Source organism: Acipenser ruthenus, chromosome 29, assembly GCF_902713425.1.
Source record: "Acipenser ruthenus chromosome 29, fAciRut3.2 maternal haplotype, whole genome shotgun sequence".
In the NCBI taxonomy this organism is placed as follows: domain Eukaryota; kingdom Metazoa; phylum Chordata; class Actinopteri; order Acipenseriformes; family Acipenseridae; genus Acipenser; species Acipenser ruthenus.
The window spans coordinates 2,834,707-2,845,308 of record NC_081217.1 but is presented as its reverse complement, the minus strand read 5'-3'; the positions used below and the strand labels follow the sequence as shown (position 1 = coordinate 2,845,308).

Here is a 10,602-nt window from a genome sequence, read left to right as displayed (position 1 = left end):
CAGTATTTGATGGAAATAATAATAAAAAAAGCTTTCTAGATTTTTAAGAACAGGTGTCTGTTAGTTGCTACTGCATGATTTCTCCTCCTGGAAAATAGTGAGGGTTCTCTTGTGTCATGTGCTGGGTCTGTCCTGTCCTCATTGAGGTTACTCTGAAAGTCTCCCTGTAGAATTTCAAGATCCTGAAATACCTCAATTCCACCACCAGAGGGCACATCCTCAATAGCTGCTGTTCAGTTCAATGAAGTGCAAGGTCAGATTTCTACCACAGTGGGGCAGGCATGTTCTTTACAATGGCTTTGTTTAATTGTCAACAATAACCAAACGCAAACATCACTGCACTTGATTTCCAGTCAAGACGGACAATTATACACTGTGTTGTGCTAATCTCAGCGATGCTTATGAAGAGCTGGACAACTTTCCAGATAACCCCAAGACTCCAATGATTCGCACAGAAACACAACCGATCAAAACTTTTACTGAACAGTAACTGATACAAACAATAAATGAAATTCAACAGCCACCAGTGATTAGAAATTCAAAGATTCACTTTTTTTTCAGCTTAAAAATACATTTAAAAAAATGTAATGATTCAGTGTATGGTCTTGGCAAAGAGAAATGTCTTGTCTGATCCTTAGCTCACTGCAATTCCGATTGCTTAAAAAAAGCCGAACGAGAATAAGTTGCTTATTAAGGAACTCTGCATCAACATGCAAGCTTTTGAATTTTTTTTTATCATTCAATAAATGAGTGTAAATAACCACCCTGTTATTTTAGTTCATATCTAATTACATGTCCTGGAGCTTATTGTGTAAAATAAAATATTAATTACTTAGTTATAATAATCACCTTTAATTAAGGTTACCCACAAAGCAATGCGTTCAACTCATTCACAAGATTCCCGATAATACTCAAAATCACGAAGCCTCTTCACAGGGATCGGGAAACTCATCAGTACATAAACACAGGAAAGAGAAAAAGATTGGTTTTTCACATTTCAGGATAGTCATACAAATACAAAAATAAAAAGCCTTAAGACGTTGGTTTGTAAGAATGTCATTATTTGTCAGTTTCTCAAACCATCTCCAAATCTATTGCTCATGCAGTTTCTGCAGTTACTATTAATACAATGCAAAGCCAAACTTCAAATCGGCACAAGAACAGTACTCAAATAAACTGAAATCCAAACGTAACCAGCCAATCTAGAGTGCAGAATATCCAGTTAGAGAATATTCTATGGGTACCCTACTGTACATACAAAAATATCTAGATCCTTCCTTAAAAAATATAATTCAATGAAAAGTAAAAGTGTTTCAAAGTACTGATGTACAACATTGATCTCCACATCAGCAGACTGCTCAGAAGAGAGGAAGTCAGTGTCCAGTTCTGGGTGGTGGGTTCTGTCTGCGAGAGCGTGGTAGACTCTCACCAGTCCCGAGCTCAGGTGATGTAGTGTTGAGATGGAGGCTGGAGTCTTCAGCTGTACTGAGATGAGTTAGCTGAGTTTCCACTGACTGGAATCCCATTGTGGAAAGCCTGCTGGATGAACCCTGTGCTGCTGCTCTCCTCTCTCTCTCTCTTTCTCTCTCTCTCTCCCTGCAAGCTCACTCAGTACTGAGGCTGCTTCAGTACAGCACTCATTATTCAGGGCTCAGTGGAAGACCGGAAGCTGTCATCGGAGGTCAGTGAAACGAGTATCTGGTCCAATGAGAACAGTGCTCAAGGAGAATGGTACCATCACTCACTGCACCAGATACTTGGTGATGCTGTGGGTCCCATCGTCTGTGTTGGTCTTGGGTACCTGGAGGCTGTGCGGGGTCCCCGGACCAATCCGCTGGGCGTCCCTGTACAGCTCTCTGGCAAACAGGGGCTCGATCTAAAAACACAAAGCCAGCAAAACAGTGCAACTCGTGAAGTAACGTCTTCAATCTGCGATTCTCTTCCTTTAAATATGACATCACAGTATTAGACCGTTGCCTTTAAATATGACATCACAGTATTAGGTTATTGCCTTTAAATATGACATCACAGTATTAGATTATTGCCTTTAAATGTCTCCTGTTGGTATTGGGCAAAGAAAGACTAAATTGTGATGGTTCCCCATTCAGACAGTTAAACTGTGCAAAGCAATGTTACATGGGGCATATCACCACCATTTATTGTCCATGTTTAGTTAAGTTGTTTATCTTCATCTAGACTGCTGTCTTATCAGTTATTATCTCTGATTACTCATTACTTCCCATGAAAGGGATGTCCAATTTGAATGACCTGCTCTTCGCTAGCGCCTCACAGCATCACTGATTATGTCCATTCAGGGAGGCGGAGAAACTCACATGCGCAGTGATGAGTTTCTTGGACTTGTGTTGTGGCGGGTCAGGGAACTCCTCTCCGAAGCACAGGTCGATGTGGAAGCGGGGACACGGACAGCCTTCTCGCATGTACAGCTCCAGCTCTGAGGAACCAGCCAAGAGGGAGAGTCAGAGAGAGCCAGGGAGAGATAGAGAGAGCCAGGGAGAGATAGAGAGAGCCAGGGAGAGATAGAGAGATCCAGGGAAAGATACAGAGCCAGGGAAAGATACAGAGAGCCAGGGAAAGATACAGAGAGCCAGGGAGAGATACAGAGAGCCAGGGAGAGTCAGAGAGAGTCAGGGAGAGATAGAGAGAGCCAGGGAGAGATACAGAGAGCCAGGGAAAGATACAGAGAGCCAGGGAGAGATACAGAGAGCCAGGGAGAGATACAGAGAGTCAGGGAGAGATAGAGAGAGCCAGGGAGAGATACAGAGAGCCAGGGAAAGATACAGAGAGCCAGGGAGAGATACAGAGAGCCAGGGAAAGATACAGAGAGTCAGGGAGAGATAGAGAGAGCCAGGGAGAGATACAGAGAGCCAGGGAAAGATACAGAGAGCCAGGGAGAGATACAGAGAGCCAGGGAGAGTCAGAGAGAGCCAGGGAGAGCCAGGGAGAGATAGAGAGAGCCAGGGAAAGATAGAGAGAGCCAGGGAGAGTCAGGGAGAGGTGTGTGGTCTGCAATGTAGAGCCGAGGGCTGCTGGGTTAAGTTTGTTTTTGTGGTACCTTCCTTTCTTTCTTTCTTTCTTTCTTTCTTTCTTTCTTTCTTTCATTCTATATCTTATCAAGGAAATGCATTTAAACACCGTTCCTCTCTAATTCTATATTCATCCTGGGTTGCTGTTTTTTTTTTAAAACCCCACACAAAAGTCAGCAGCAATACAAGGATCTGCCTCCGTTCAGATCATTAAAACAGACCTGTCTGTGTGCAAATGAACTGGCCTGGCTGTGGTTGTGTGAGTCGCTGTGCTACTGTGATACCTTGAAGGAAGAGCTGCATGTCCATCAGTTTGCAGGTCTTGTCACGCTCCAGTTTGTTGGGCTGGTTACAGAACGGGGCGAGGGGCCCGGCCCAGTAGACCCGGCCCTGGCAGAGGCGTTTGAGGAAGACTCCGTCTGGGGCCACCCACAGCAGGACACCCCTCTCCAGGTGGGGCAGCAGGCGGCTCATGGCCTCGACGACCCGCTTGTCAGCCCCGGCTCTCTCCGGAGAGGGGAAGCGGAGCTGTTCCATGCTGGACGGGCCGTAGATGTGCTCGTTCTCCACGGGCACCGAGCCATGCAGGATCCGGCAGCCATCCATCGTGCTGCTTGTGAAGTTCTCTACCAGCGTGCCCTGGTAGTACAGGCACACGTTCATGCGGAAATCTGCAGGAAGCAACGTGCGAAACACTGAGCTCTTTAAAATCCCCCATCCTCTAGACTGAACCAGGTAAGAAACTCAATCAAGCATTGCCCAGGATAACTTCTACTTTTAGCTATGGTTTAACACGTGGTTCGATTCTCATATCTGATGTGAAGAAATGAAAAAATATACATATATGAACTGCTGTAGAGATTATGGGAAATGCATTCTTCAACAAACACTACAGCTTTACTCCTGGTTAAAACATGTTATGGATAAATGCAACCAATTCCAGGGAATGCTAAAGTTATATCCGTACCTGTTATCTGGAGCTGTGTTGGGTAGGGGCGCAGTGCTGCCTGGAAGGTCTGGGCTTTCCCAGGTGCCTGGGTTCCAGGTGTTGTCCATGTATAAAACGTTCCCTTCACATGTCTGTCTGTGGAGAGAACGGAGCCAAGCCTGCAGATAAGAAGCACTCCACAATACAAGAGACTCCTATTGCACCAAGCAGTCGAAAAACAGGAAGCCACCAATCACCAGCACAGTATGCCAGAAGGAGGCTGATATTGATATACTGCAGGACACAGACACACGAAAGCAAAAGAAGGAAGTAAAAGACTGAATACAGGAAGTGCCAGCAGAGACGGGAGCACAACAACTGAAGGCAGGTCCGCTCATTTTAGCTTTAGGAAGTGGAACAGTGGGAAGAGAGCACAGGAACTCCCCTTTCTCAGCTGCACCAGCACACAGCACAGAGAGGCTGTTAACAGAGTGTAACAGCCAACCTTTCTCTGCTTCCTGGCACACAGAAGGAGGCTGAAACAGCGAGACCCACAAAACCTAAACCACACAATCACGGGTAGGATTACTAGCTATCAGATTTGTATAGAGGACCAAAGTCTTGCACCTTTACTGGCAAAGTCTATCATATAAGGCTGGGATCACCTACTATTGTCTCCAGGTTTGAGTGGGGCAGCAGCCTGGTACTGCATACTGGGCTTCTCAGTCACCTTCTCCCATTCACTATCAACCTCCATGGGGAACTGTAGGACGAACGCACACACACACACGTTACCATTTAAAGATACCAAAAGCACATAGCAGGTGTAAGGGGGTGGATGGGTGGATGGATCGAGGGACAGTGGATTGTTCACAGGAAGAAGAAAGGTGGACAGATGCAAATGTTTCTTATTCCATACCACCGGGCACATGTCAGTCGGCTCTGTACTGGACACTAGCCCCTCAGGGTTTCAGAGGAAGTGTGAACAGATGAATGGGTGACGGCTGGTGGGGAGGCGGGTCGGACTGGTGATGAAGAGCACCCTGTTACCTGAGACTGCAGAGCATGAGGACCTCTCTGGGGCGTGTGCTGCTGGCTGCTGCTATAGATCGGCTGGGCTGGGGGCACTGGGCTGTCCGGTGGGTCTGAAAAGCGGGGAAAAACAACACAGGACAGAAACAGTGAGTGACTGCTGGTGCCGTACATCCCACACGGAGACACAGAGCATCATGACAGCCACGATGGAGCACTGTAACAGTTAGGGGAGCTGCTGCTGGTGTGAGCTGGCACTCCATACATACATTTCCATACAGCAGAAGAAATGTGGACTTTACTTGTTATTCCTGACCCATTAATACTGTGACGTTTCTTCTGGATGCTATGACACAAATTGAAAAGTGTTTTTTGCCTTTTGCTTACCGCACATGTTTAACCCTATAATGTAATTGCGTTTCTCTGGCTGAGTCATTTTAGACGAGCCTGTATTATTTCCCCCCCAGTGCAAAGCGCTGTTTGATCAGTCCTACCTGTCTTCTTGTCCCCCTCGTCCATGATCTCGTACACCTTGTACGGCTCCGAGATGTCCAGCTGGCTTCGCTCAGGGACCTCCTGGAAGTCGGTGCTCTTGTTCATTGCACAGCGAAGTCGTGTCTTCCAGGTAGAGGGGTCAGCCTTGTCCTTCCCTTCCCTGAACTTGCCCTTGTACACCGCCCAGGCCTGACACACAAACAGGGGAACTCTGCAGCACTCTTTCAAGATATACGCTTAGCACACTACAACAAGCATGCACTTGTAAAACAAAACATGAGTGCATTCCCTCTAAAGGGAAGAACTGGCGATACACTGAACCGCTGACACTTCCAAACAGAATACATGCTGAGTGCGTCCTGCACAACATTATATAGCAAACACTGCTACTGGGTTATAGCGTTTAGCTACCTGTAAATAGTCTATGTAAGTTGCATGTTGCAATGTGAACCATGCAAAGTCATTGCTTTTCAGCGAGCCTCCTGCTTCTTTCAGTTTTAAGGGGTTCTGTTCACTGAAAGGTTTAATTTCATGTGCATAAGAATGTTGTTTGCATTGCTGTATTCTGAACTGCTCCAGCACTTCAATGTGTTTCATTGATTGATTAATTAAATTTCATGCGTGACCTGCAGCCAGGGTGCGTCAGAGTGCAAAATGACAGTACAGTCATTTTCAAACCCAGCCTATCACGCCGTGGAGGACTTTATGGGGCCATAAAAGCTGCTGTTGAACGCTGAAACCAGTAACTGCTGAAGAACAGCGAGTGCTCCAGGAGAGAAAGAGACTTTTAAATAGCGGAAAGTTTAGGTGATTTAATTCTATAACCGTGAATGTAGCGTAGCGCGTTGCAATGTATGGACTGGTCTATACTGGATATATATATATATATATATATATATATATATATATATATATATATATATATATACACACACACACACACACACACACACACACACACACACACACACACACACATATGCTAAACCTGGCTCACTTTACCACCTTAGAAATGACTTATTTTCCCAGAGATATTTATTATCAGCACGTGGAGTTATTTAGTTATTTTTCATTGAGTTATTTAACCTTGAGAGTCAGTAATGCAGTTTTTGTAATTGCACTGTCTATTTATTTAAGAAGAAAAAAACATATGTAGCAGGTGGACTGCAACAGACAGGATTCCCCTGGGTCCTACAATCCTACCTGTTGCAGTCCACCTGCGAATGTAGCCAACAGTAATATTATATTTAAAAGCATATTCCATGAATATTTCGTTTTGAAAAAAAGAAAATACCACATTAAAAATGTTATTACAGCCTCTGACTCTCCCTGGCTCTGTATTACAGTATTTTAACATTTCTGATTGGATTTAATTTGTTTACACGACCTTCACCCAAAGAAATGAAAGAACATCAAATTGAACGTTCTCCACGTGTGCAGGAGACACACAGCAACCGAATTCAACCAAATAGCGATCCTGAAGTTTGTGGAATTCAACGGGTATGTTTTACCCGAACTGTTGAAGGAGAATATTAAAACCGCCCTTATAATCAACGTTCATGTATTACTGCAGTTAAACGAAGACAAAAACATACCTTAAAAAGAGCCGCGTCCTCATCCCGGTTGTAGTCTTGTTTAGCTGCGTGTTTCCAAGGAATCCGAAACATGGTTTTTTCAGGGTTCTCCCAACTCAGCCCTGCATAATTGCCGCTGTTTATCTGAGCAATCAGCCACTCTCGTAACCGCATGTTCCTGCAACGATCTCCCATCTCGAAAAAAAATAAAATAATAATAATTATTACAACAATACAAAAAAATACATAAAAAACACAACCCCCCGCTGAAACAAAGATTTATAACAACTGAAAAATGAAAAAAAGTAACGTTGAAAGTAAATGACACACAACATGCTGTCCACAGCCAGCCTTGCTTAAAATACCTCACTGCCGCAAAAGCTTCAGTTAAAATGAACCTGTTGATATAGCCTAGAAGAAAAAAAAAGTGATGCACATCAATCGCTGTTGGATTTGTTATATCCACATCAAACTTCGCATTGCTTTCTCAAAAAGAGCCCCTCCAAAACGGTTTATGTTTTACAAGCTCCAAAGTGAAATACGTTTTGAATCGAAAGTAAAACAGTTCAGAAGTATAATAGTTTCAAACTTTCGGTTTCCCGTCGGTTTCAGACTAGAGCATGGCGTATTTCTCTGCCCCACTGTTATTACAGTAATCGAATTTCCCAAGCACCTAATTGGGATTTTAGATCGTGATGGTGAAAGAGGTGTGCAATATTACATTTATAATGATGCTCTTTATGATCTGTGTCCCGCTGGCAAGGAGGCGCGCTGTTTAAATGATTTCCTGGTCTTACAGCAAGGTTTGATCGAGCTGAGAAGCCAGGTTTCAGTTGAGCCTATTCACAACTGTAGGGTTGGTTTAGATTCAAATAGAAATGCACCTTTTTTACCTGTTTGTCCAGTGCCAGATGTGCACGTTTTGAAATAAGAAACATATTTGAAAGGATTAAAAAAATAAAGTATACCTGATAGACAGATGTCATTCGCTCAACCAATCCTAAAAAAATGCCCGTACCAAGTCTTGTTAAAATCTAAGTCTGATATTCATCTTTAATTCTGGTTTTGTCTCCTTCCTGCCTCAGCCACGTGTAGCAGGCTCCTAATTTGCATTTAAAAATACTGCATTTGAATTTCTGTATTACACATGCATTTGGGAGGGAAGTAACCTTTGGGCAATAGGGATTCCTGAGAATGCATACCTAAAGATCTGCTTTGATTTACTGTGGTTTCTCTGTCAGTTTTGATTACGAAAGAGCTACAAGTTACTAATCATATGAACAATTTTAACAGGAAAAAAACTCCTACATGCCTGGAAACTCCCCTTCTTGTCTGACAAGGACAGGCATTGTTACTTAATGATATGAATTAGAAGACGTTTACTTTATGGATGTTGCATCCAACCTGCCAGAGGCTTATTATATTTAAAGTGGTATTAAGCCAGCATAGGACTTCCCACTGTTCCACCAGCACAGAACAGAGGGAACTATAAACTGCTGAAACTGTGAAAACATTGCATCTTTCATCAGCACAAGGGTGACCATGACCAGAGATACAGACAGGCTTGAAATTCACATCCAAAACCTCACCTTCAACTACACCATGACTGGCACAGTAGTGAAACGCTACTGGAGACGATTTCAATTCAGCAAGTCCCTTTCACATGAGCCGTAGCTGTGTTTACCTGTAATGTACTGTGTAGCTCATTCAACAGAAATGAACTGACAAGCGCAGTGTCATTTGAACCCTACAGCGAGGTCTCCTGATTACAGTGCTAGCTTCTGATCCCGCTCTCCCTCCAGTAAACCAGTCCAGCGACCCCATACTACTGAGCCACTCTCCAGAGATTTCATTATTCAGAATACAGAGGAGGAGCACATGGCTGCCACTGTTGGTGGAAAGCTGATCCTTACCTAATGATCCTCAGTGAGAATGCAGCAGTGGCTCTGCACACTAAGGGCCAACAGCAGCACAATAGCAGCTCCAGCGGAATGGGAAGCCCCCTGTCCCTGCCCGTTTAATATCATTCCATTAATCCTTAACTTACATACTGTATAATGAAATAGTTACCCCTAAAACATCCCACACCATTGCAACACAAGCACCTCACAGGCTAGGCTAACAAAAATAGCACATACCGTTACTGCTTATTTATTTTATTTTCAGCTCATAAGCCGGTTCCTAAGGGTTCCCACCATCAACGCTGTTGTAACCTTGACCAGAGGGACTCATGCCACTTCAGAATGGGGTTTCAGCCTCAGTCGTAGTTGTAGTAAGAGGAGCTGTCCAGGGCAGAGTCTAGAAGCTGGGGAATTCCTGAGTGAGACACAGGAAGTGTTTCTGAGAAGCACAGAGTGAACCCCTCCCCCCCACCCCACCCCCCCGGCGATCACAGCCACACTTGATAAACCCTACACATGCACATGTCTAATAAGCATTGTGCTCTTTAACTCCTTCTCCTTCGTCTTCACCAAGTGAGAAAAATCATTCCAGTCCTCGCAGTCACGTCTGTCTAGTAAATACAGTAGCTTCATTGCATGTGTTAATGTACAAACCATTTGACTGGTGTAGAAGCCTTTATAAAAATGACAGTGGCACTGGCTATAGTCAGGTCCGGAGCTCACCCCCCTCACCACTCGCAGGCCTCACTCAAGCAGGAACTGCCAATGGAGGTGCTTTTAGGATTTAGACTCATTTCCTTCATTCAGACCAACAAGCTTGCTTCTGGGCTGCGCTGGATTCAAAACCATGAGGTGAAAGGCTGCTGGAATAGCCCACTGCGACACTCCACTGCCTGGCTGAGCTCTTCTTTTAAATCCTGTTGACTTTCCACATATAAACATGGTTGCCATGTCAACGCACAGCACTTACAGTAGAGCCTGTTTGCCTGGGGTTTTGCTGGATTACCAGTCCATTGAGGTCATGGTGGAGTAATGGCTTTGTGTACCTTGGTGGCGTGCCATCCGCAATTGGTTTGCCTGGGGCACAGTTCTGTCCTCCCGGGTCAAGTTTCCCTCCTGGATACAGCTTTTAAACATACTGATGTGGGCATTAACCGTGGTTTGAGTCTGAAACACAAAGCCGCAGGGATGTGCATACACTTATAACACACCGCTGACTACTAGCTCACCAGCTCATCATGAACCCCATTCACAAATGTGTTTTGGTTTTGTTTTGTTAGTTTGCTACCATGTAAGCTTTCCTTCCTCGCTTCAAACAGTCATGAATTCTAAGGTATGACACACAAGCAGCAGCATGCAAGGGCTGTGTGTTGGGTCAGGGAAGTGTGACAGGTGCAATGGCACGCATCATCTATCTTTTCCATTCTTCAGAGGAGGGCATCCCCTTCGTGAGTGACACAGTTTACAGAAAACAGTAATTTCATCTCAATCGCTTTTTCCATTGGGGGGGGGGAGCTCAGTGACAAGTTTCCTCCCCACCGCCCAGAAGTTTCCTTCCTTCAGCTTGGGGTGAGGCCTCATTACCCCTGGGCTTCCCCTGCATCGCCTCAGAGCCACAAGAGCAGGGT

At 44.7% G+C, this 10,602-nt stretch overlaps 1 protein-coding gene across 3 annotated transcripts; it reads right to left on the bottom strand.

Annotated features, from left to right (window-relative positions):
- Nucleotides 1-459: 459 nt before the first annotated feature.
- On the bottom strand, nucleotides 460-9,392 carry LOC117407295 (interferon regulatory factor 4-like). Of its 3 annotated transcripts, none has more exons than XM_034012358.3 (9): nucleotides 9,212-9,392; nucleotides 7,095-7,268; nucleotides 5,499-5,688; nucleotides 5,023-5,117; nucleotides 4,642-4,735; nucleotides 4,012-4,128; nucleotides 3,329-3,715; nucleotides 2,334-2,452; nucleotides 460-1,876 (listed from the first exon to the last, which is right to left on the bottom strand). In XM_034012358.3, the coding sequence occupies exons 2-9, from the start codon at nucleotides 7,266-7,268 to the stop codon at nucleotides 1,742-1,744; spliced, it is 1,311 nt and encodes a 436-aa protein (XP_033868249.2). In that variant the 5' UTR covers nucleotides 9,212-9,392; the 3' UTR covers nucleotides 460-1,741. The 3 variants fall into 3 exon arrangements, with proteins under 3 accessions (XP_033868249.2, XP_033868071.2, XP_033868166.2); XM_034012180.3 differs by lacking the exon at nucleotides 9,212-9,392 and adding an exon at nucleotides 8,042-8,131; XM_034012275.3 differs by lacking the exon at nucleotides 9,212-9,392 and adding an exon at nucleotides 7,439-7,817.
- Between the last annotated feature and the right edge of the window lie 1,210 nt (nucleotides 9,393-10,602).

What these genes read in the sequence shown, in the direction of transcription:
- LOC117407295 (XM_034012180.3), bottom strand. An exon ending in CTCATGCTCTGCAGTCTCAG is followed by an intron (nt 4,736 to 5,022) that starts GTAACAGGGTGC and finishes TTCGTCCTACAG; the next exon opens with TTCCCCATGGAGGTTGATAG. An exon ending in CATGCAGCTCTTCCTTCAAG is followed by an intron (nt 2,453 to 3,328) that starts GTATCACAGTAG and finishes CTGGTTCCTCAG; the next exon opens with AGCTGGAGCTGTACATGCGA.